The 27115-nt window shown below is 35.9% G+C and overlaps 2 protein-coding genes across 8 annotated transcripts in view; one reads left to right on the top strand and one right to left on the bottom strand.

The window, feature by feature from the left end:
- Positions 1 to 21736, bottom strand: part of LOC127850951 (kinesin-like protein KIF25) — a 40795-nt gene extending 19059 nt beyond the window's left edge. For all 7 annotated transcript variants that reach the window (XM_052384349.1, XM_052384353.1, XM_052384355.1 and 4 more), the window contains exons 1-11: positions 21573 to 21736; positions 18932 to 19120; positions 17397 to 17639; positions 15120 to 15208; positions 14764 to 14806; positions 14358 to 14410; positions 13729 to 13803; positions 11326 to 11475; positions 5464 to 5625; positions 3295 to 3333; positions 2058 to 2239 (exon numbers count right to left, since the gene is read on the bottom strand). In XM_052384349.1, coding sequence (XP_052240309.1) covers positions 2058 to 2239; positions 3295 to 3333; positions 5464 to 5625; positions 11326 to 11475; positions 13729 to 13803; positions 14358 to 14410; positions 14764 to 14806; positions 15120 to 15208; positions 17397 to 17639; positions 18932 to 19120; positions 21573 to 21641 — 1294 coding nt within the window. In that variant the 5' untranslated portion in view covers positions 21642 to 21736. The remainder of the gene's footprint in view (positions 1 to 2057; positions 2240 to 3294; positions 3334 to 5463; positions 5626 to 11325; positions 11476 to 13728; positions 13804 to 14357; positions 14411 to 14763; positions 14807 to 15119; positions 15209 to 17396; positions 17640 to 18931; positions 19121 to 21572) is intronic.
- Positions 21737 to 26081: 4345 nt separating this feature from the next.
- The window catches only part of LOC127850956 (centrosomal protein of 57 kDa-like), a 46026-nt gene continuing 44992 nt past the window's right edge, over positions 26082 to 27115 (top strand). Inside the window, exon 1 of the mRNA XM_052384363.1 lies at positions 26082 to 26213. Coding sequence (XP_052240323.1) covers positions 26172 to 26213 — 42 coding nt within the window. The 5' untranslated portion in view covers positions 26082 to 26171. The remainder of the gene's footprint in view (positions 26214 to 27115) is intronic.

Raw genomic sequence — 27115 nt, 5'->3', positions numbered from 1 at the left:
TGGCGACCTTGATTTCAATTAAAAAAAAATCTGATAAAGAGAGACAACTCAAAATAAAATGTGCATTGTAACTGATTGTTCATAGTTACCCCACCTTGTTTCAAAATCAATCTATTTTTAGTTCAAGCGACCTTGACCTTAAAGATATTGACGTAATTCTTTCGCGCAACACACTGTCCAATGATGGTGAACAAATGTGCCAAATGATTTTAAAATCTCACATTGAATGACATAGTTATGGCCCGGACAAGCTCATTTATGGCCATTTTTAACCTTTGAACTCAAATTGTGACCTTGTCCTTGGAGATATCAACGTAATTCTTTTCAGTGACACCCGTCTAATGATGGTGAACAAATGTGCCAAATGATTTTTAAATGTCACAATGATCGACAAAGTTATGGCCCGGACAAGCTTGTTCCGCCCGAACGCCAGCCCGCCCACATTCGCCAATCTAATAACCAGTTTTTTCCTTCGGAAAACCTGGTTAAAAATGTGGAAGTAATTTTCTCTACAAACTTATAACATATATATAACGCAAAAAAGAACAAACTTACAGAGTGACTCCAATATACCCCTCCCTGCTGGGTCTTATATACAGGGTATACAAAACCAACTTTTTTTTGTATTCACTAAGATACATTCTTTCAAATGCTACCAATGTTGTGTTAACTTTGAGTTTATCATTTAACTCTTTGCATGCTGGGAAATATGTCTTCTGCTACAATGTTGTCTGCCGAATTTCAAAAATTAGCATTTTCTTTCGATTTTTTTTTCAAAGAATACTATCAGAACTAGCAAAAAATTTGGATCCTGATTAGACGCCACGTTCTTTGGCGTCTCATCTGGATCCAAACTGTTTGCAAAGGCCTTTAAAATTGGGTTCCAGCGCTGAAAGGGTTAAGTCAGAGGGATAAGCAAAAACAAGTGTCTCAAAAGATTGACTATGATTCGGAAGACAGATTACTTAATTGACAACCACAATCACACATGATGACCGGTTTGATTAAAATATTGTTGACAGACAGACACAGCAATCATTTTATTACGCTTTTAAATTAACACTAAGCATTTATGGTGTTAAAGATCCTATATAAAAGATGGAATGAAATAAAAGGCTTAATATAGTTCCTTACGCAGCAGAATGCAGTATATTGTATCAAAATAATCCAGATACTAAAATATACTTGAAGGTGAGCATTTGAATTGAGACACTTTCAAAACCAAATATCTAGTATACTAGAGTTCACCTTCAACAATTTAGTATATTAGATTATACCAATTTGCAAATAGCCAGTATAAAAGCATTCAACAAAAACCTATTGTATTAGTATACAACTGAATAGAGTATCAAATATTGGCCTCTTTTTGGGAAAACAGGGCTTCATGCATGTGCATAGGGTCTCAGATTAGCTTGTAGGGACTGCACTTTCTGCTTTTTAGTTTTTGTTGTTTAAGGGAAATGAATTCTAAGCAAAAAACCAATAAAGGCAGAATTTCACAGATTTGAGCCTGTGCCGACTGAAGAACATGCATTGAGACCAGTTTTACCAGAACCAAACGAATTAGAATAAAATAATCCAGATAGTATAATATACATAATGACAACCATTTAAATTATGGTGCTTTAAATACCACATACCCAGTATACTAGAGCACACCATAAATCCATTATATTCATTTTGACTAAAATTTAGTAAAATAATTGTTGCTTTTTGCGAAAACTTTAAAATTGAAAATAAAAGAGTATTTCAATATTATATTTTATTAAGTTTCAACTTATTCAGCTAGACAAGATAGGAACTAAGTTTTGAGATTTATTAAAGAAAAAAAAATGTGTGTGAGGAAACCTTCCATTGGGAATTCTAGGCTGTCATATTGGAAAATATATACTTCTTAAGATTGTGAATTTGTGCCCAATTCCAGAACCAAATTTCACCAAAAGGAAACACTGCAGTATAAAAGAATATACCAAATACATACAATAGTAAGTATACAACAATGTACCAAATATGATGGTGAACATAAACATAAATTAATTTTCTCACACACAACCTACCGTCCGGTGCAGGTGAGGGCGTGGCAGGTTTAGACAGGAAGTTGGGGGCCTGAGAGTTCACGGTCAAGGTCACAACTAGGTGAGACCTGCTTGAGTGCTCGTGCACCATCGTGGCAGACTCACGCCGCATTCGGAGGCCATACTGCACAAATGACATCACATCCTGTATCTTGTCAACTTTCCTGCAAGTTGATCAAGACAATTAGTTTTCTTTTAATTTTGGATTTTTGTTCAAAAGTGACTTCCATTTAAGCGGAAAAAGTCATCCCTGATTAACCTGTTTGGACTGCAAAGGCCAATCTGAGATGACACTTTACAAACACTCATTAAGTAAAGTTCTCCCAGTTCAAGGCTTAATTAGTTTTCTATTAGTTTAAACCTTCTTGTTTGAGCTCGACGGCATTGAAGGACAAATAATTATCTTTTCGGCAATTTTTATGGTTCAAACATTTGGGTTTAATTTCACCAGTGAAAAATTTGCACTTCAAAGGTAAATAATTAAAGCAATGACGGTATAATCCTATCAATTAACTTAAAAGAAACAACCATATTGTCAATAAAAAACAATTCCTTTTCCTGAAATATTTTGTCTTAACAGAATTTCAATTAATACATTTTTTTAATTTTATTTAAAAATGGACAGAAATCATAACTGTGTCTATTATAACCAACGGATATATTAAGTAAAACTTGTTTTCTTAAGTGTTTGTTAGTTTGAATCTTATTTGGATTTCAATCATGCTAATTAAAGTCTTTCAGATTAACAGTGACTAGTTAAAATTCATCTATACAAGCACATTTATGTCCAAAAAAGAGCAGGTATAAATTGCAGATATAAGTAAAATATTTAAGAAAAACTTCTGAAGATTCATCTATACCGGCACATTTATGTCCACAAAGAGCAGATATAGTTTAATAGAAAATAAACTGAATTCAATTATTGGGATGTTATTGTTATTGGGATGAACTATGTTTGTATCTGCAATTTATTGCAGATATTAGTAAAATATTTAAGTAAAACTTCTTTTCTTAAGTGTTTGTTAATTTTAATCTTATTTGTAATTCAATCATGCTAATTTATGTATTCAATATGGAAAAGGGATAATGTATTTCACATTTAGATTTATTTTTAACAATTGTAAACCTTAATGGGTTTATGGTTTTATAGATAACAGCAACGAAATGTATTGAATTAAGAACAGGAACAGAAACATAAACAAATATCACAATAAAATACTTTTGCACAAGCTGTTTGCGAAGCTCTATGGTCCGTGGACTGAAATATACATTAGTGAAATATTATATGCTTTAGAAAACTAGTAATACTTGCAATAAATTTAATAATATTAAAGAGGATTTGGTAAAAACTATACTTGCAATAATATTTCAGAATTTAGAAACCAGTAACTCTTGTTAAAGTATTGTTGAGTTTAGTAAACCACTATACTTGTGACAATATTGTAGAATTTGGTAAACCATTAATGCTAGAAAATGATGTAGCCTAAAGCAAAAGCAGAGCTTGTCAAACAAGTATTCCCCTCTATGACCAATTATATGCCCAGATTGATGAGGGTTGTCAGAAAAGTGAAAGGAACAACTAAATAAGCAATTATACAATGAATAGTAAAGAAATTCTTCAGCATTCTGCATAACATAAGCCTTAAACTTCCTCTAGCAGTATAAGGTACATGATAATAAAATACTGTGAAACCATTATTTATTGTCAGGCATTAATTTTTGTGTATTACGTCAGTCGACCTATTGACGAATTCAAGATCCTAACGAAAAATCATGTCCCATATTTGAAAAAAAATAAGACTGAATTACTGAAGGCATGAGGCATTAAAATCCAACGTAATTCACGCATGCATACTCTGACTGTTTCGTAGTCAAGATAATCCGGTTTGACACAAAGGGGTGTAGATTACACAGTGTACTTAACTGACACGTGACATTGCTGTAAAATGCGAGTGCAGTACAGCTGTATCGACTGTGTTGACTTCGTTTAAGTAGAGTAGTAATGATTAGCGCTAATTGTTAACAACTTTATTACCCACTGTTTGCATTGTGTTTTTCAATGTTGTTGCAGATTATACAGCCTCCACGCAGCGGATCCGATTAAAAGACAATAAACGAGTTAAAAGATGATGTGTGATCAACACCTGACTGACATACATTCTCTGCATTGATTTCAAATAAATACAGAACATATTGATTTGTGTTTGGTTGTTAGCGTTTAACTACAATACAGGTGTGAAAATACGTTTCGTTTATCAGCTATCGATCTTTTTAATCATAGACAACTTTGACAAATTTTACGATACATGTTCCAAATCATTGTTATTTGTAGCAATTAAAAACGTAATAGTTAAAGAGAAATAAGCACTTTTGACGATTAGTTTCATCCAAACGTAGGGTAATTGTTTACAGAAATTCTCTTTCACTTTCGCGTGATTTTCAGAAAATCCCCGGGAAGCACGTTTTTCGAATGATTTGAGTACGAAACAATAAAACATTGCTTTGTATCCTATTGCATTCATATTTTAAACACATTTATCGAGACTTGGACCCCGTCATCCGCGTTTTATTGGAGTTAGTGTTTTAATTTAAATTTCATAAATTCATTGCCATTATTAAAGTGCTCAAATATTTACTCCTGAAACTTTATTGAAAACTGACCAAATAGTTTGCTAACACTAATTATAACCAAAAATGTTCGCACCTTCTCTTATTTGCGCTGATAAAAGTAAGGTTGTTATCAGTTTGGCAATGATAGTTAATAAATAAGAAAAATTGGCAATTGGCTTCACTAGTTCAAACACTCATTAACGGTTATTTGGTCCCACTAATTCGCTAATCATAATTATGATACACTAATGGGGGCCCATTACTGATCACCTGATAACAAAAGACTAGTTTATTGGCATGTGACAAACCGGCCCCACCTCCTGCAAGCGACTCTCAAGTGTCCTCCCTCTTTCCCCACTACCATTTATCGCAACGGCGATATATTTCGGACATGTTTGATAAACAAATTGGATATTGACTGAAGCAATTTTTTATTATTTTGTTTCAAAGTCGGGAATTGGCGAATTAAAGTGCTGACGAAAACGTCATTTTCTAAAAAATGACGAAATTTCGTGCTGGCGAAAATAAATGGTTTCACAGTATGATAATTTAAGTTTTTGGTGTGATAATACTAACATCATCTCTGAAAAAGTAGATCATTTACAAATATATTTTTATTAACAGAATGCAAAATGCAATATTGCAAAACAGACAAGTTTTGTTCATGTTACTTGGGTATTTTTGCACTTTAAAGTTATTCCAGCACAATAATTGATAGACAGTTTTTTGTTCACTGTTATACTGTATCAATTTCACAACTACTCCTACAAATGGTTACCTTGAGGTTAGGGTAGGAATGCTAAGAGAGCCATCTGCCCCTGTGATGACATCGTGTTTGGCACTTGGGTCGCCACTTAACAAGTCTCGAATGTCGTTGTTGTAGATTTCTACGACTGAAACCTCGACAGAAATCGTGCCTTCAGGCTTCTCTGAAATTAACCTGGAAAAGATGATATTTAGTTGTATTTAAAGTGGGTCATAACTGTTCCAAAGATGACACAAGATATGAATGATTATTACATTAACTTGTTAGCAAATGAAAGATATGGGGTTATATCAATAAAATAACTTAAGAAAATCATCACTTAAGTCTAAGTTATATTTTAAGTGCATCCATTAAATACAATCTTTTGAAAATCCTTCATTTAAAGGAAAACATATGAACAACAAGATGAATATTCAAAATTGTTTATTAAATGAAAACCATTCAAGTAAAAGTTTTTAATAAATCAGTCACAGACAGAGCTTTATGATATTAGGACATTTACGTATGCCTGCACTTTTGACCTTCGTGTATGAGAGAAAAAATAAGAAACAAGAGGACCATGATGGAACTGTATCTGGCTCTGTATCGTTCCACTGTTTTTTATGCGAAAAAAGTGTGCAATGCGCATGGGTTGAAATGTACTCAAGCATGTGACTTTCTCTTTCTATCCCTCGTCCCACTGGGTGCTTAAAGTTGGAAGGGTGAGCATTTTTATATATGGAAAACGTTACTACAGGACTTCCGGTTTCAAAAAGGAGAAATTGCTCATGATGAGCAATTTCTCCTTTTATCACAATGATTTCTACCCCACCCAGCCAATTTATAAATGGTCCTTTACAATATTATTTCTTGTCTGCAATCTCTTTCAATTTGGGGCAGTCCAAAATGTGTCGTTTGGTAAAGGGTTAACATTTATGGATAGTTAACATGTTGGTCTACCTTTCACGCTCGACATGTATGCATTTATCTCTAATAATTAAATGGTTATTCCAAGTGTATTTTGAAAAACTTTTAGTTTGAGAAGAAATGGTTTATTCATCCCATAATGAATAAATAGCAAAAACGCATAAACATGCAAAGTTCAACGACTTCCTGCGGCCATGTTTTTTGACGAATCTAATTTTTTTGAACAACTTTTTAATGGGAGCCTGCAAGGGAAAAATTAGGCCCCAGGGGCATAATTTGAACAAACTTGGTAGAGAACTATTAAGGATGTCACTACATACCAAATTTGGTAGCCCAAGGCCCAATGGTTATGGACAGGAAGATTGTTAAAGTTTGCACAAAAGAGGCTTTATATAAGCATGTGTTCAGTTTTGTGACCCCCAGGGCAGGGTCAAATTTGAGCCCAGGGGAATAATTAGAACAAATTTGGTAGAGGACTATTAGTTGTCACTACATACCAAATTTAGTAGCCCTAGGCTCTATAATTATGAAGATCTTTAAAGTTTGCACAAAATAGGCCCAATATACATGTAAGCATATGTTCAATTTTGTGACCCACTAGGCCAATGGTTATGGACAAGAAGATTTTTAAAGTTTGCACAAAATAGGCTTTATATAAGCATATGTTCATTTATTGACCCCCCGGGCGGGGTCAAATTTGACCCCAAGGGCATAATTTGAACAAATTTGAAAGAGGTTCACCCCAGGAACATTTGAGAGAAGTTTTATCAGAATTGGACTTGTAGTTTAGGAGAAGAAGATGTTTAAAAAAAGTTAACACATTTTGCAAAAAATATGTGGATCGGAGGAAACATGAAACCCGTGACTACTGAAGCCTTCAGAGCTACAAAGTTGTTTGTCTATAAATACTTATCAACTTTAGATTAATTAAAAACAAGAAGGCCTGAAAGGCCTAAAGTCGCTCACCTGAGATTCAAAGGAACTGACCTGTTCTGTGCAGTCCAAGATGTCATTAGAACAAAATGTGCTTACCAACTTTCATGACTAGTGAACACCCTGGCAGCCACGTTTTTCAACAGACCAGAACCATTTTGATACAGATCCAAGATATCATTTAAACAAATATACTGACAAAGTTTCATGAAGATTCATAAGTCCATTTAAGGAAAAATGTCCCGACCACTGGTGGCCATGTTTTTCAAGCAACTGGAACCATTTAAGAACTTGTCCAAAATATCATTGGGACAAATCTTCTGACAAAGTTTCATGATGATCATACAATAAACAATTCGTTGAATTGATAGCCCCCGCCAATATGCTTCTGGACACAAAAGTGTTATATTTGACACTCAAAAAAGCATTTTTTCAAGATACAAAGGGCCATAACTCCTTTATTATCCAATGGTGTACAATGCAATTTGGCGTGCATCATCCTCTTATCCATATATATACTCATACCAAGTTTCAATGAAATGCGCCAAAGCACTTCCAAGATATGGCTCGGGACACAAAAAAGCATTTTTCCAAGATACAAAGAGCCATAACTCTCTTATTAACAGATGGTGTACAATGCCATTAGGCGTGCATCATCCTCTTATCCATATATATACTCATCCACTAAAGCACTTCCAAGAAATGGCTCCGGACACAAAAGTGCCGTCCGGACGGATGGACGGAAGGACGGACAGAAAGACAACGGAGGACTGACGGACAGACAGACAACTCCAAAACAATATCCCTCCACCAATGGCGGGGGATAATAAGGCTTCTAGTGTGTTAACAAGGTTTAACTATAGCTATATAAGCAAAAATGCCACGAATCCCTGGTGGCCATGTTTTTTAAGCATCCAAAACCATTTTCGAACTCATCCATGATATCATTAGGACAAATCTTCTGACCAAGTTTCATGAAGATCGGAAAATAAAAGTGGCCTCTAGAGTGTTAACAAGGTTTTACTATAGCCATATAAGGAAAAATGCCCCGCCCCCTGGTGGCCATGTTTTTCAACCAACCGGCATCATTTTTTAACTTGTCCAAGATATTATTGGGATGAATCTTCTGACCAAGTTTCATGAAGATCGGACAATAAATGTGGCCTCTAGAGTGTTAACAAGATTTTACTTTAGCCATATATAGCCATATAAGGAAAAATGCCTGGCCCCTTGGCAGTCATGTTATTCAAGCAAATGTTACCATTTTCACACTCGTCCAAAATATCATACAGACCAATCTTCTGACCAAATTTCATGAAAATTGGACAATAAATGTGGCCTCTAGAGTATTCACAAGGTTTTACTAAAGCCATATATAGCCAAGATATCATAAGGACAAATCTTCTGACCAAGTTTCATGAAGATCGGATAATAAATGTGGCCTCTAGAGTGTTTACAAGATTTTACTATATAGCCATATAAGGAAAAATGCCCCGCCCCTTGGCAGCCATGTTTTTCAAGCAAACGTTACCATTTTCGAACTCGTCCAAGATATCATACAGACCAATCTTCACACCAAATTTCATGAAGAGTGGACAATAAATGTGGCCTCTAGAGTGTTCACAAAGTTTTACTAAAGCCATATATAGCCATATAAGGAAAAATGCCCGCCCCTTGTCAGCCATGTTTTTCAAGCAAACATAACCATTTTTGAACTCATCCAAGATATCATACAGAACAATCTTCTGACCAAATTTCATGAAGATTGGACAATAAATGTGGCATCTAGAATGTTCACAAGGTTTTACTATAGCCATAAAAGGAAAACTGCCCCGCCCCCTGGCGGCCATGTTTTTCCACCGATCTAAACCATTTTCAAACTTATCAGAGATATCAATGAAACCATTGTTTTGACCAAGTTTCATGATGATTGGGCAAAAATTGTGACTTCTAGAGTGTTCACAAGGTTTCTCTATAGCCATATAAGGAATACTGCTCCGCCCCCTGGCGGCCATGTTTTTCAACGGATGGAAAACATTTTTGAACTCAACCAACATATTATTTAGACAAACATTTTGACAAAGTTACATGAAGATTGGGCATCAAATGTGACTTCTACAGTGTTCACAAGGTTTTTTGTTTTATGCCCTAGTGACCTAGTTTTTGACCCAGCATGACCCAGTTTTTTAACTCAGTCAAGGTATTAATGGGACAAATGTTCTGACCAAATTTCATGAAGATCAGACAATAAATGTGGCCTCTAGAGTGTTCACAAGGCAAAATGTTGACGACGGACTACGCATGACGGACGACGGACAAAAGGCAATCACAAAAGCTCACCATGCGCACGTTGTGCTCAGGTGAGCTAAAAACAAACAGTTGAAGTAGCCTGAAACCCAGTTTTCTTGAAGTACTATAGGGAAAACCATTCGCATCTAAACCCCATGTTTAAATACTCTTTAAGACTTGTTGAAGACTTAACCAGGTGACCTAGTTTCAACCCAGATTCAAATACGGCCTTCATATTGTCATAATAATCAATCTGACCAAGTTCCATCAAGACTGATTCATAAATGTGAGTAGTATCAAGTTCAAACAGGAAGGCCATGATGGCCCTGAATCGCTCACCTGACTAGCCAAATACAATCCCAACCCAGATTTCATCAAGTTAAACGTTCTGACCAAATTTCATAAAGATTGGATGAAAACTGTGACCTCTATTGTCTATACAAGGTTTTTCTATTATTTGACCTAGTGACCTAGTTTTCGACCTAGTGACCTAGTTTTTTACCCCAGATGACCCAAATACAATCCCAACCCAGATTTCATCAAGATAAACATTCAGACCAAATTTCATAAAGATTGGATGAAAACTGTGACCTCTACTGTCTACACAAACAAATAGTTGACGGTTTTTCTATTATTTGACCTAGTGACCTAGTTTTTGACCTCAGATGACCCAAATACAATCCCAACCCAGATTTCATCAAGATAAACATTTTAACCAAATTTCATAAAGATTGGATGAAAACTGCGACCTCTATTGTCTACACAAGGTTTTTCTATTTTTTTACCTAGTTTTTTACCTAGTGACCTAGTTTTTGACCCCAGATGACCCAAATACAATCCCAACTCAGATTTTATCAAGATAAACATGCTGACCAAATTTCATAAAGATTGGATGAAAACTGTGACCTCTACTGTCTACAAAAGGTTTTTCTATTATTCAACCTAGTTTTTGACCTAGTGACCTAGTTTTTGACCCCAGATGACCAAAATACAATCCCAACCCAGATTTCATCAAGATTGGATGAAAACTGTGCCCTCTACTGTCTACACAACAAATTGTTGACGGACGCACACACGCACACACAACGGACGCTGGACATCACACGGTCACATAAGCTCACCATGTCACTTCGTGACAGGTGAAATACAAAGAAAAATTGATCTGGGGACAGAGTTTTGTAAGCATATGATCTAGATTTGAATACAGCCTAAATATTGCTAGGATAAACAATTTTGACAAAGTTTCATTAAAATAAAAGAAGTACACCACACACCATACAACATCGGGCATATCGGTGATCACAATAACGCATCTAGAGCACTTAGAAAATGCAACACCATTGTCTGCCATTCTTATATACATGCATTATGAATATGGATATTTCTGTGTTCAATAAGTTACATATCATAAATATTACATCAAAGAGGAAGAAAAAAAGGTCTGACAAACAATCAAATGCAAAATCAAGTAAGTTGACAACAGTTTAATTAATTCAAAAGACACAACAAGTGCTTTCTCAGAAAGAGCTGAATTACCCCAAAGTATCATTTTACCTAAATTGTGATTTTGACTTTCAAAATGTCCATAAAAGCAAAAAGTGCCGTCCCTGATAAACTTGTGTTTACTGCACAGGCTTATCTGGGACGACACTTAACGCACATGCATTAAGCCCATTTTCCCTAGAGCAAGACTCAATCCAGTATATCACACAACATGGAGGACACCTAAACTATCACTATAGCAACCTGAAGAGTTCTCTAGCGGCCCTGGGTATGACACCCTCGTCTTTATGCGGCTCCATCCTCAGATGGTAGTCCTCGTTCTTGTGGCTGCCCAGCATCGTGTGTGTCTTACCACTGCCCGTCTGCCCGTACGCCATGATGCAAATGTTGTACCTGGGAAAAGTAGTACGCACACATAAACGACGTATGCTATGCAAGGTTTTGTAGCATTACTGATTTTACTAAATATCAGAGCCCGTATTCACCAACCTATTATTAGATTTAGGAACAATTAAAAAAAATTGTACAAGAAAAGTTCATCCAGCATTTATAAATATACAGGTTTTCACTTGTGATTATGTCATTAACAGAACGTTGTACAAGAAGAATGATGTTGATAGAGTTGATTACATGGACTGCCAAGTTTTACTCAAAATAAAATCATTTCTTGAAATTTACAATTAAAGAATACTCATTGTTCTCAAAATTTAAGTCTAAGAATTGTTGGGTGAATATTTTATTTATTAAAAAATTTCAAGTGTAATTAAAAACTGCCCACCAGCATATATGCCATTATTCAATGTTATTATTATTATACATTATTATAACTATTATTATATCATGAAGCTGAACTCACAAATTTTCCCATCAGTTTGTTAGGCCTTTGTAAAAATGCTTTTATCCCATTTCTATGCAGACATTGACGGTATAACACACTATGAAATAAACTAGCCTGTCTCCCACCTTGCTGAATATACCTGTCGCGTGCATGGACTACTTTTTATTCTACCACTGAATGATTTTTTTCATAAGAAATCTCTAGAGTTGAGAAACTTAGCTTTAAAATTATACAACCTTCAACCTTTATATTAGTCTAAGGACAAAAGTTTACGCCATCCGCATAATGTATCAGCTGATTGATGGCGTCATGAAATGACATACTTATTGCGTCATTTTTGTGGTGTTTTCTTTTGGTGTACACGAACCTAGTAGTGTGGACGAACCGGCTAATACTAGTAGATCTACTATGCGATGTCTGGGAATAAAACATTGAAGACGCGCATTTTTTTCGTTTTAATGTATCGTGGATGTTATTATGAAAAAGTGCATATTCTATGGATCATTACCTCGGATGGAACCGGTGAGACCAAGGATTTAGATCTACATGTAGATCTAGCTTATTCGTGTTATTGATTTTCAGAATGTGCGTGCCTATTTGGATCAATGAATGTGAAGTTTTGTGTGTAGAGCATACTGATGGGTGTGTAATTTGGTTCCATAGTCTATTCAAATTGTTTTGCTTATGGATGTAAGTAAACGTACGGGTATTTTCTTTGATGAATAAACTTTGTCTTTGTTATTTTTTCAAAGAAAGTCTATTCAGTAAGAATTACCCGTTTGCAACAAGTGTTTCAAAGCTTAGATCTGATAGAATTATTACAGATTATGTTGTGTTTGGGTCACAAACTACAGGATGTGAAGGCTAGATCTTGATGCCATCGAAATCTGCAGCGTCCATGAACAAATGAGGCGAGTATAGTTTTTTGATAATTTATGTTAAGAACGACTGTGTGCGTAAATCTACATGTACATGTATCTTGACATCGACATCATTTTGTCAGGAGCAATCGCCGCCATATTGGATTTTGATCATTTTCTTTCGAAAATAAAATGAATTAAATCTTCTTTTTGCTGTCATAATGTGTAACAATTTGCATGCTGCGTAAAATTGAATCGAGGCATATGGTGATGTTTTTTCTCGTTTTACAGTTTTTGTGTGAAATTTTTTAAGACTATTTTGCGTACCAGAACAAATACATTCTATATGACTACGCATGGTTACATTCGATATATATTTTAAGCACTTTAAGAATAAATTAACAGTATTGTTAAGGTTATTAGATTAATTTATGTTAAATGTCACGTTTAAAAAATAAAACATCATAAATAGAATACTAGGTTAGCGTTGAATACAAAGAAGTTTATGTTGCTCGGCTTGAACACTGAAAGCGCTCGCCAAGGCTCGTGCTCCCGGCGTTCTAAGCCTCGCAACATAAACTTCTCTGTATTCAACGCTAACCTAGTATTCTCTATGTATTTTGCTTGTTGTTCTTTGGAATAATTTTTTTATACTTTCCAATCATTAAACTGCGTAGTACATTTACATGATTAAAAGACAGTCTTGAAGGCAGTTGTTGGGCAGCATAAATTAGATTTAAACACTAAACACCATTAATTATTTTCATTAATATTAAACATTCTGGTTGAATTAGTCAAGCATTTCAGAACAAACACATTGTTCTAAATAAATATTTTAAAAACAAAATGTCTGTTAAATCATTGTAACAATCTTTTTGTATTAAACAGTACAATAGATTGAAGAATTTCATTTTTGCCCCTAAAATAGTCCCATATATTCTACCGTACCCGTCAAGGAGTGATGTCATCATAGGCTGCACTTCATCAAACACAAACTCCTGGGACTCATCGGGTGAATACACTCTGAAAACATACGAGCCAAGTCATGGGAAAATGGGCCTTAATTCATACCCGAACATGGTAGCTCTAGATATTATCCTGCATCCATAACCTTTGAGAAGAAGTCATCATACCTCTTATGAGACCACAAAATCTTGCAAGACTTTAGCAGACAGGGTAGCTCCTGACTGCTAAGATGCTCAGCCTGGTCTGGAGCAATTTATTCTAATATGGCATTAGACCCATTGTCAGTACACCCAGCTCATATTTGAGGTTATTTGTTGGCTTCTGCGTAGTATGGATTTTATTTGTTGAGTAGTAAGATATATTAAATTTTAAATCACTAATATCTCCCTATAACCAATTAAAAACATTAAATAAAACACAGTCATGTTGTTTCCTTTGAGGTGGTTTGATCGAGTTTCAATAAGGGCTTTTTTCACATTTAATTGGAAATGTGTAGGAAAATTGTTCATAAGTGCTAATAAAATTAACAAAATTATTTTATAGAAAATCCATGCGGAATATTTTTTATAATATTTTATGAATAAAACAACACAGAAATTTTATGAAGATACCTTTCATATTCGAACACTTTGTTGTGCTTTGTAGTCCGCACACAAACATTTTCCTGTTAAATAGAAGAAAGTTTTTTTTTTTTTTGTCCTGTTTACATTTTAATTTCATTTAATAATATATATGTACAATACATGTATATACACCCAATTAACTAAGACGTGTACATGCATAGACTTATTTTCCTTTTTACATGATTCAATTTCCTCTTTTTTTTTTACAGAAATGTTCAAGTTTAAAGAATGAACAATACATTTTGTATTATATATCCTTTTGAAATCTATATAAATCAGAAGCAGAGTTTGATTGTTTCTGGAACATGACTTGACAACAAACATTGTTATTAAATACATACACAAATTCAGGATATGAGCCTTGTGTTTGAAGAAGCATGCTACATGTACTTACATCATCCATATAGTGCACCACCACTTCAGACTTGGTACCAGAACTGAACAAACAAACATACTTATGACAAATATTATAATACAGAAAGTTAAACAACATGGTTTATCAGCCACATATCACACATATCATTGCTTTGTAGCCAAAATTGAAAAAAATTATTTTATTACACACTTTAAATACAGAAAATTTGTATTACATGTTGCTAGTCACTATGAATGAGTACCTGACAGTACATAGAAAGAAAAAACAACAACAGTTTTTATTCAAACTTGTTAGTCAAAATAAAAGTACCCTTCCTTGACACAAAAAATCATTAAACTCTAATAAAACATTTTATTTCTTCCAAGCGTGCAAACCTTCCCAGCATTTTGGTGTCTTCCCCTCCGCAGTCAAAGTCCATCAGAGGTCTGACTCGACAGTGGACTCGAATGTTGCCTCGTAACTCCTGAAAAACAACAACACATTTTTCCCGTAAAAGGTAAATGTGCATACCTACTCTAAAATAACACAACATTTTTCCTGTTATTGGCGAGTGTGCATGCTCGAAAATAACACACAGATTTATGCCAGTGTATCATTACAATAAAAATTTCAAGAAAAAGCAAAACAAAAAACAACAAAAGGACCACGATTGCCCTGAATTGCTGAACTGATTTCAAGGTACACAAATTGTCAAAGGCTTGATCTGGTGACATATTTTTTTGACCCAGGTTCAAACAATACCTTGATATTGTCAAGATAAACATTTTGATCAAGACTGATCAAGACAGAATCATCAATGCCATTGTCATCTATTGTATTTCTAAGATTTGACTTAGTGACCTTATGTTTGGAAACACATGACCCAAATTCTAAGTTGACAACCTTTGGCCCCTAAATTTGTGAAAAATTGAGCTCCAACATTTAGAAATGTGAAAGGTTGAGATGCCAACATATCAATATGGTGCATATTGGAGTTGTGAACTTCTCAAAATTGTGAAATTCCGCCTTCCTCTAAGAAGGAAAAACTAGACCTTTGTCACAGACGTGACGAATACCCCCACATGCTGCTTTGACACATAATATTTTGCATGTCGTCTTCAAAAAAAACAGCGGACACCATGCTCAATTTTTAAAACGCAGTAAGTGACCCCTTGACCTAGTTTTTGACCCAGAAAGGCCCATGTTCTAACTTGGCCTTAAGATCTTCCCTTAAAACTTCTGACCAAGTTTGGGGAAGATCAGATGTAAACTACTTGAATTAAAGAGCGGACACCATGCTGAATGTTAAAAAACGCACTAAGTGACCCCGTGACCTAGTTTTAGGCCCGGAATGGCCCATGTTCAAACTTGTCCTAGAGATCATTTAGATAAAACTTGTGACCAAGTTTGGTGAGGATTGGATGAAAACTACTTGAATTAGTAAGCGGACAACATTGTGAGGTTTAAAACGCACTTAGATACCCCGTGACCTAGTTTTTGACCCGGCATGACCTATATTCAAACTTGACCTAGACATCATCTAGAAACAACTTCTGACCGAATTTGGTGAAGATTGGATGAAAACTACTTGAATTAGAGAGCGGACAACATTGTGATGTTTAAAACGCACTAAGTGACCCCGTGACCTTGTTTTTGACCCGGCATGACCCATATTCAAACATGCCCTAGACATTATCAAGATACAACTTCTGACCAATTTTGGTGAAGATTGGATAAAAACTACTTGAATTAGAGAGCGGACAACATGGTGAGGTTTAAAACACACTAAGTGACCCTGTGACCTAGTTTTTTACCCAGCATGGCCCATGTTCGAACTTGACCTACACATCATCTAGTTACAACTTCTGACCAAGTGTGGTGAAGATCGGATTTAATTTTACTTGAAATAGAGAGCGGACACCATGCTCAATGTGTAAAACGTACTAAGTGACCCCGTGATCTAGTTTTTGATCTGGCATGGCCCATGTTCGAACTTGGCCTTCAGATCATCTAGATAAAACTTCTGACCAAGTTTGGTGAAGATCGGATGAAAACTACTTGAATAAGAGAGAGGACACCATGCTGAATTTTATAAAAAACGCACTAAGTGACCCCGTGACCTAGTTTTTGACCCAGCAAGGCCCATGTTCGGACTTGGCCTTAAGATCATCTAGATACAACTTCTGACCAAGTTTGGTGAAGTTCAGATGAAAACTACTTGAATTAGAGAGCGGACAACATGCTGAATGTTTAAAACGCACTAAGTGACTCTGTGCCCTAGTTTTTGACCCGGCAAGGCCCATGTTTTAACTTGGCCTTAAGATCATCTAGATACAACTTCTGACCAAGTTTTGTGAAGATCGGATGAAAACTACTTGAATTAGAGAGCAGACAACATGCTGAATGTTTAAAACGCACTAAGTGACCCCGTGACCTAGTTTTTGACCCGGCAAGGCCCATGTTCAAACTATGCATAGACATCATGTAGATGCAACTTCTGACCAAGTTTGGTGAAGATCTTATGAAAACTACTTGAATAAGAGAGCGGACACTTAATACGGACCGACAGACAGACCGACCGACTGACCGACAGACAGACAAGTTCACTCCTATATACCCCCCTAAACTTCGTTTGTGGGGGTATAAAAAGCTCTTGTTAAAAGCACGCTCACCATGAGGACGTTATGTAGCTCCTGGCGTCTCTTCTTCTCCTTGGCGTGTTGCTCCGTGATGTCTTGCAGTGACCCCTGCAGTTGACTCAGCTGCTCCTGCATTGTGGACAGGCTCGAAGTTTGCGAAACAAACAGGTGGCGGTGTCGCTGGACCACCGAATTTGCATGCTTAATGTCATTCTGGAACTGTATTGGCAGGTCTACTGCCACACGCTGTAAGGCTGCAAGTTTTCTCTTAATGCTCTGTAAAAGAAATAAATATTTATGTGTATTCTTTATACACACTACTAGTCTTTATGTAATCCGTGGATATTAATGTATTTTACATGATACGAATGTAATCCGTGGATATTAATGTATTTTACATGAAACGAATGAAATAAGATGTTTTCTGATCATTACATCAATTCTTCCGACCGAAACAGAACACATTTATTGCTGTAAAACAGCAATGGCTCAAATATATACCAAGCATGTTAGAATCAATCAATTTTCTTCTTACAATTTCTTTTTTATCATTTTTCATAGATCTAGAATTATCACTTTGCATTTCTGATAAGGGACAATAAACAACTCAGGGGTTACACCCTCTTTGTTTAGTTCTTACACAGTGCATCTTGAAATCACTTTTGATTGACTATAAACGTGCGGTAACACCAAAAAGTGATTGACTCGATCGTTTTATTAAGCTTATGATATACAATTTAATTACAAAATAAATGCATGCCGTTGTGACGATCACTTTCTTGTGATCTTCTCGGGTAGTTTAAAAGATCTTTTAGCCATGTTTTTAACGCTTAAATGGTTGTTTGTTTGTTTGTCAGATAATACTGTGAGAAATATGACCGTTAAATATCCATCCATCTGTCTGCAAATTCATTCATTGTCTTTTCTTAATTTCAAACGCATCTTCAGCATAAATAGGCTCAAATCTACAAGTCTTCTCAAATCGTTATTCGTCAAAATTGTCTTTGAGGTTTAATTAATTCAGAGCTATTTATAGCGAATTTGAACATGACTCACTCGCCTATTTGACAAATGTCACGTATGTACATGTATAAAGCACCACACTCACTTTGGGATTAATCAAAACAAGTCGGTATGGAATGTTTTTTGCAATTAATCGAATAAAAACACATTTTTTAAGAATGCTTTAAACATAAACCTTACATGAGTACAGTTATCACATGATACATGTAAATGTATATGGTTTGTTGTATTCTTATATGATTTTGTACACAATGCATACAATGTTTATTTCGGCAATATGCATACTCTTGGTAAACCGGAACTCTCTGAAAACCGGACAATAAGGCCGGTACCCAGACCGTCCGGTTTACAAAGAGTCTACTGTAATGAAAATTTAATTAATTTATTGAAACTTTAAACATAATTTCTTGCATAATTTGAATAGAACAAAAATAAGGCATGGTGGGGGTCAAAAGGGGCTGGGTGGCCCTTAGGGCGGCAGGCTGCTGCACCTCTCCATTTTGGGCTAGCTGTACAGCTGGATGCAAAACACAACAACATCCCACCTCAAGCTCCTGTTTGAACTTCAACGCAGACTCAATGACATTCTGTCTGAACTTGGTCTCGCTGTCGTACTGGGACTGCAGGCCGGACACCTCCTCACGGCTGCACTGCAGGCTGCTACGCATCTGGGCCAGCTTGAGGTACAGCATGGCGTTCTCTGTCTCCAGGGCAACAATACGCTCATCTTTTGTCTGAATGTGAACATTTCAGCATAACTATAAGAAAACTGGATTTAATGCGTGTACATAAAGTGTTTTTCCATATTAGCCTGTGCAGTTCCCATGTAACAAATCTTTTTCCAAACTGTTATTTCAAAAACAGGTACTTGACGATTATGAGGCTTTGAGTTGTACACGAGAGACACATGTAGTGGGGCTGGATACTGGTGCAACTAATGTATCAAAAATAGATAAATGTCATTCAAGTTTTCAGATATGCAGGAACAATTCACGTGTGGGTGCATTTGGAAGTTTATGAGGGCTTTTTTACCCTAAGAACACACCATGAGCTAACTTGGTGTGTGTTCCACCACTCTTGCCTTATAACCATACTAGACTAATAAAAGTTGAGACAAATTTGATATTCTGCTAAAATGTTCAGCAATTTAGTTTTTACCGAAAGATAATCCATTTTGATGTAGTCTTGTGCTGTGGGGGAAACCGTAGTACCCATGCAATTAGATGACCAACAACCAAGCTAACATGCTCCAGGAGCGGGCATTGAGTGCGGGTGGCAAAGGTGAGAATTATGTGAAACTACCACTGCGTTTACATGAGAGCCCAAACAATTGATTTTCCAATGTGTGTGTGTTTCAATGTTTAACAAGATATTTAAGGGCCTAGGGCTACCCTATATTAGAACCAGAAAAATGTCTCAGCCCTTCTACCTTAATAACTTTCTAGACTCATGAAAGTTGGGACAAATTTTCAAGTTAAGCTGAAATTTCAAGCTTCTTGATTTTAACTTAAAGTTATTATAATATTTGAAGTACTTAAACAGTCATAATTGTATTTTTCTTTTCTTCTTGGTTATATAAGCGCAGTGGTTGGAACGCACAGACACTTCTCATCTTGGCGACAGGATTCAAACCCTGCACTTGGCTCTGGTGAGCTTGGTTGGTGCTCATTGGGTTTCATTCACTTACACCTGCTTCCCCCCGCAGCACTTGAACACACCAAAGTTTAATATGTTTTATTATATTTTATTTATGAATATCTTTATCGATTATTATTATTACAGACGATAAGCATTTGAAAAACAACAACAACAAATATAAAGACTTGTCTTATTTATAAGACGCGCAAAGAATTTAGAGATACTTTTTACATGGGCTAAATTCTTTGGAACGTCTTATCGGGAAAAAGTCAAAAATGTGTTGGAAACCAGAAAGTTTAAATTTTCATCCATTTGCGTAAAATTGCAAAATAACATTACCAACTCATTCAGTTTTAGTTCAAAAGTCCATTTTTACCTCAAATATCGTCGAATTGAAGTTGGAAAGGCATAAATTCTTCAGTTAAACTTCTGCTTAAATTGCAAACCAATAACTGACCTGTAGCCATGTCATGAAACTGATTTGAATATTAACCAATCAGAAGAAGGCATTACGGTGTAACGTGTACGCGTTATTTTATTTAACATGAGCTTTTAACACCGACTTTTACCTAACTAGATCTAGTATGCTAATCTTTGTCGATTTAATAAGCATATGTTCAAAACAGATATGGTGCAATTTCTATTCACTGTTCTAAGTTTCATCAAGTTTTTATGCATGTCTTTTTCGCACCTCTGTCTGTGTTGTTTTATTTACTTTCATCCTACGTTACATAGGAGGACGGTATACTGTACGATCTGTATCAAAATTATTTGTGTACAGTATAAAAATAAAAGATGTAATTTATTTCTGAACTTTTCAATTGTCAATTTAGAAAAAAAACAATACTAAATTAATCCGGAAAAGTATAACATCGGTTTACTATGTAACGCTCTGCACCACAACAGACGAACGCAAACTGTATTTTACGCTGTTTATTCTCCCACTTTAAACCAGATGCTTTACATCGAGGTCGTGTTATCGATTTATATCTACACAGCGAGCGAATCGAGAGATATTGAAAAATTGAATAGTGGTTGGATTTAAATTGATCAGGCGTGCAAAATTCAAAGTGTCATTACATAATTTCTACGGAACATTATCGAGAAATGAATTATCTACACAGGTATGTAAATATTATTGCAATCCGTTGATATAAAGTATCTTATATCGGGGCTTGAATGTTGCGCACAAAATCCTTGCGCAACAATATAGACAAAGAACGAAAAATTCCCACCATTAATTTAGTCTTTCCCCCTTTGTACGCTCCAAATATTACACATATAAAAAGTAGCTTAATATTTGAGAGCGTCAAAAATTTGGACTAATATAAAGACCAAACGTTAAAAAATATGTTTATAATGATTCATTGTCATTTAATTATAAAATATTTGTGATGTAACCGATTTATGAAAATTACCCACGACTCAACAAGCATATCATGCATATACTATAGCATAAATTATGCCATAGGGGCATAGGAAAAGCCAAACTTTAAAGGTTAAGAGGTTGGAATGATGGTTTGTCTAGTTGAATTAATCTCGACTTACTCGCAAATCTCGCTCAAGCTTTTTGTTTTTCTCTTGTAGAAAGTCAGATTTATCGATTCCCAGCGGCATTGTCTGAATAACGGCTGTCCAGTGCAGAAACCTGCAAGTAAAGCCAAGTTTAGAAAAAGGGAAGTTTGTTTACATTGGTATCAGGGGAGGTGATTCTTGAGTTCATATAATCTCCACGTTACACTATAAATATACAAATAAATTAACGAAAAATCAATCTCCACGCAAAGTTTTCGTTCCATATGCTCTTACATACAATCTCTGCCATCACAAGAAAATCCTACCAGATTTGGTAGGATTTTTGCTTTTGCTTAATTATTATATTTTGAAAGAAGTATCATTTTCTTTTATATTAAAAAATAGTGTATAAGTTTTGGTTCCTGAGAAAAATAAATTACCTAAATTAAAAAATAGTAAAAATAACAACCGTAAAACTATTATACCACATGGTTAGGCTATCATCACGTGGTTGGTTATGAAGGCAATGCTTTGATCCAGCTATGCTAGTTCCAGTCAAATCTCTCAATCAAATTTTGTGTGTAAATAGATCCAGGGACCTCATATCTTCCAGTAAAAAGGCTGAAAAAATCTGCTATATTATAAATTCTTTTTAAAGATTGTAAATCTAGTAGGTTTAAAGTAATATTTACACGTTCGTTTAGAAATATGGCATATAGGTCATCATCATCATCATCATCATTATCATCATCATCATCATCATCATCATCATCATCATCACCGCAATCATCATCATCATCATCATTCGATTGACTGGTCTGGCTGTTTGAGTGGGGGGTAATGAGGGACGGCGATACAGAAATCTTCATCCAGTCAGGAGTGCTGTTGAGAGTAAATCATCCACGGGGAGGGATGTCCATTCGTTCACATTGTTCATCCAGCTTTTCTTCTGACGGCATGGACGGCGACCTCCCTCTAGCGTGCTCTGGAAACAGTCTTGCACAGAGTCGTGCTAGGTGACTGGTCCAAACCAAGCCATTTTTCGTCGTTTGACGATCGCCAGTAGGGTATTTTGTGGGCCAATAAGTGTTGAAGTCATGTTCCGGACATACTCGTGACAATGGTCTTTTGCTCCATGTAGGAGATGCGGGGCGATCTTCTTAGTTATTGGTGTTTAAAGGCCTGTATCCTGCGTTCTGTGTCAGCGTGAAGCGTCCATGTATAGCAGCCATACAGTTAGCTGTAGACTACGAGAGACTTGTAGAGCCTGTAGTTGGTGGGGAAGCTTATGGAACTACTTGTTTACAACCTTCTCAGTCTGGCCATCGCTGCAGTCACCATGGCAATTCTTATTCTGACCTAAGCGGATCTGGTACCATATTTGGACTTGCTTCAAAAAACTTGAAGCTGGTCATTTTCTCCCAGGTTCTCGCAGTTCATGGTGATTTCAGCACTGCTGCCGATCGTGTTGTTCACCGTGACCTTCGACTTCTTCTTCCAATCCGTATGCCCCTGCTCGTTCATAGTTAGTTGGTGAGATATGTGCAAATACAAAAGTTCCTCAGTTGAAATGTCTCCGAAATTAATGTGCAAAAATCGCGAAAAAATAATGAATGCAGCGATAATTAACAGAAGATGATAACAAAACAAACACACTGTCAATAGGAAACTTAATCTTACAACTTGCCTGGTCCAGTGCAGGCAGATACTAAAACGCGGACCAGTCTGCGGACGATATAGAGTACATAATAAGATTTATTTATGTAATGGTCCGCAGATCCCTTCGTTGTATATATCGTCCGAAGATTCCTTAATTCTTTATTCATATCGTCCGCAGATTCCTACTTTCTATATAGCGTCCGCAGATTTCTTCTGTACTCATATAGTCCGCATATTTATTATTTATTTATATGGTCCGCAGATTCCTTCTTTGTATATATCGTCCGCAGATTCCTTCTTTATGCATATGGTCCGCAGATCAAGACCATTGCTCTCGTCGTTGGTGCTAACTACATAGGACGAAGCTCGGCAGCTCATATCGCAGAAGAAGTGAAGGATCTCTGCTTCCGACTTCATTCCCTGTCACCACAATCGTATATTCTTGTATCTGAGACGAAACCACGAGGGCGCAATCTCTTTCATGAACAGACACCAAGCCGAATTGCATCGGAGTCCCTATTCCTTGAGGAATTGAATGCAGTTGCAGCGGAAGTAAACTGCCGTATTCACGAGCTTGCGGAGTCTATTGATTGGTTACACATAATCAGTCAGTGGCAGTTCCATTCCATGTTCGGTGCACATCGTCAACTGCTGGGCAGAGATGGGCTTCATCTCAGCATAGAAGGTACTGAACTGTGGTCAGAGAACATAGGAAATGCCATCAGTGCAGTGAAGCGTGTGGTACACCCGACTGTACCATTTACGAAAAACGACGCAGTCCGACCGTCGAATGATAGCCTGATAGAATTTTACGAAAATGATTAAAACAAGCAAATCATGATAAGCATTTTTTAACAATTCACGAAAATCCTGTTTCACAGATAGACTCGGTTAACACATGTATTGATGTCAGCGACCGTCGCGAAAGCAGTCAACATAAAATCATGTTATGGTGGAACGAAAACTTAAATTAACTGTAGATGACACAAATGAAATTACAAACAACGTAAAACTACATTCTCAGCATATAGAGGCAGCCAATGAGCAATCAATTCGGGAATGACATTGGCGGCCTCAACTACCCGAGAAGGTCCCACAATTTGAAAAGACAACAAATAAATGGTAAACGCATATTCCTTTAAAACAAATTAATAAAAAAACTATCGTGTCAGATCCATTACACCCACAACGATCATTTGGGTAACATCTTTCCAACACAAAAATAAAATTTATTTAATTGACAGTTTAGGCAATACTAGACCCGATGATAACATCAAATATGATGGTCTGAAAATACAATTGGCGCAAATTTATTGTGAAGGCGAAGGCAGCAATAATATAGTTTCGTCAGTGCAAAAACATGATAATTCCGTCGATTGTGGTCTTTATGTAATTGCGCACGCCACATCTTTGTGTATTTAGAAAAAACCTTGTTTTGATTAAATATTTAATTCCTTAAAGTTAAGAGAACATCTTTCGTCTTGTTTAGATTCCGAACATATTTATACAAGTGAATTTCCAACAACCAGTAAAACTATGAATGTTCGACGCAAAAAAATATATATCAAAGTCAAAAACAATTGATTTATATTGTATTTGTAATTTACCATCCTGTTTAGGAGATCAAGTTCCATGCGAAAAATGCTCTACCTGGTTTCACAAGCACTCTGTTCATGCCCCATCGGACATTTCTAATGTTGATGTGCAATTTGTATGCCCATATTGCAACGTGCAATAACTTGTGAATGTGCTAAATTACATTTTCGTATCTGTTACACATTATTAATCATGTTCCATATTTATATTATACATGCATTTATATTCGATAGTAATTTTAGCGTGCTTGTCATTGTGTTCATAATAAGTCTTTGATGATGTACATGATTGTAATTCTGTACTGTATTGTTTGCAACATGCAATAACTTGTGAATGTGTTAAAGTACCTTTTCTTATCTATTACACATTATGTATCATGTTCAAACTTTCTATTAAGTATGGAATAATATTCTATAGTAGTATATGCCTGCATGCCATTGTGTACATTATAATTTTTAAATGACGTATATGATTGTAATTCTTTAATGTATTGTTACTAAACCATTAAACCTACTTGTGTTTGTGTTTATGAAAAATGTTTATTGTCTAAAATAACAGCAAAATAGCTTTATATTTATTTTGAAATATTCCAGTACCAAAACATAACGCGTGAACAATTACAAAACAATTGTTCAATAACAATCCATATATCGTCTTCCATTTCCTTCTTTGTTCATATCGTCCGCAAATTCCGATAACTCTTCTTTGTCTATATGGTCCGCAGATCTTAATATAAATCGTCTGAAGATTTGTCCGCGTTTTAGTGCGACCCTCCAGTACTCTCACAATTTTTTTTATATTATTTTACAAGTTTATTGAAAGATCTTTGCCGCATCACCCCATACCTCAGCATTGACTGAACATATACAATTTTGCCAGTATTCAAACTGCTATTTACGAACGATTAAATATGATCTAAAACAAAGTCAATATATTTGAGTCGCTGAGAAAACTGTGCTTAATGCATGTGCGGAAAGTGTCATCCCAGATTAGCCTGTGCAGTCCGCACAGGCTAATTAGGGACGACACTTTCAACTGTTATGACATTTTTCGTTTAAATGAAGTCTCTTCTTAGTAAAAATCCAATTTAGACGGAAAGTGTCGTCCCTGATTAGCCTGTGCGGACTGCACATGCTAATCTGGGACGATACTTTACGCACATGCATTATGCCCAGTTTTCTCAGAACACTACTCATTTCTATAGTATACATTAATTTACACATTGAAACTAACTAAAATTGCTTTAGTCTTCTTAGGTATTTGGATGGTATATAAGTATTGACCAATAGAATCAATGTTTACATTAGCCAACCGGCGGGCATGAAAACGAAAACAAATGAACCAGGAACCTCGCTGAAATGGTTTTAGAGCATTTAAATGATTATTTCTGGCAATATGGACAATGATTCATTAAACGAGGTTTGTCAAGCAGTTTATATTTTAACTGAATAATTCAAATATTTTTTTCTTTATGTACAAAATAACCCCGTACGCGCAACTTTTTGCAGGTCGAATCTTGTAAACATTGCAAGGGGAATAACTTGTGAAGACGTGTCTCATGAGTGATTTAAATTTGATAGCAGGAATTTGGTTGTGTTGTGCTATGCATGATATACTTTTTGTGGGCTAGATTGAACTTTACCGTTACGCAGTTGTTTACCACTATCGACAAAGCGGGGGTTTGGGGGCGGTAGCCCCCGATACTAACGAAAAATATAGGATAAAAAGGATTATAAGGTCTTGCTTAAGTTGTTATTTGTAAGGTGTTAAGGGTTAGAACTTAGGGTAAGGGTACGCTGTTTGATGTTAAGTGTTGCGTACCGGTAAAGTTCAGTCCTCCCTCTTTGTGCAACGCAAACACAATCCAGTATTTTTGCCCCAGAATGTCACTGAGTATTGACACTTATCCTCCATTACCGTAAATTCGCCCTTAACATTTAATGTCAATATTTATATCGAAACATAAATAACAGCTATAACAAACGCTAACCTTTTAGAATAAATACATCCCTCCTAAATCAATTCACCACTCTGTTTTTATGCCTCCAAAGGGTGGCATATAGTTTTTGAACAGTCTGTCCGTCAGTCCGAAAACTTTAACATTGGTCATAACTTTTGCAATATTGAAGATGGCAACTTGATATAAGCCATGCATGTGTATCTCATGGAGCTGCACATTTTGAGTGGTGAAAGGTCAACATCGCTTTGGTTAATGGACGTCCGGACGTAAATTGGCAGGCGTACATCCGTTTTACAAGTGGTGGAAGTCACTTGGACGTCCAAAAATCCACATGTATACTGTTTTCTAATACACGGGACAT

This window comes from Dreissena polymorpha, chromosome 11, assembly GCF_020536995.1.
Source record: "Dreissena polymorpha isolate Duluth1 chromosome 11, UMN_Dpol_1.0, whole genome shotgun sequence".
NCBI classification, from domain to species: domain Eukaryota; kingdom Metazoa; phylum Mollusca; class Bivalvia; order Myida; family Dreissenidae; genus Dreissena; species Dreissena polymorpha.
Note: the sequence above shows the minus strand (reverse complement) of the source record. Positions and strands in the feature narration are given on the sequence as shown.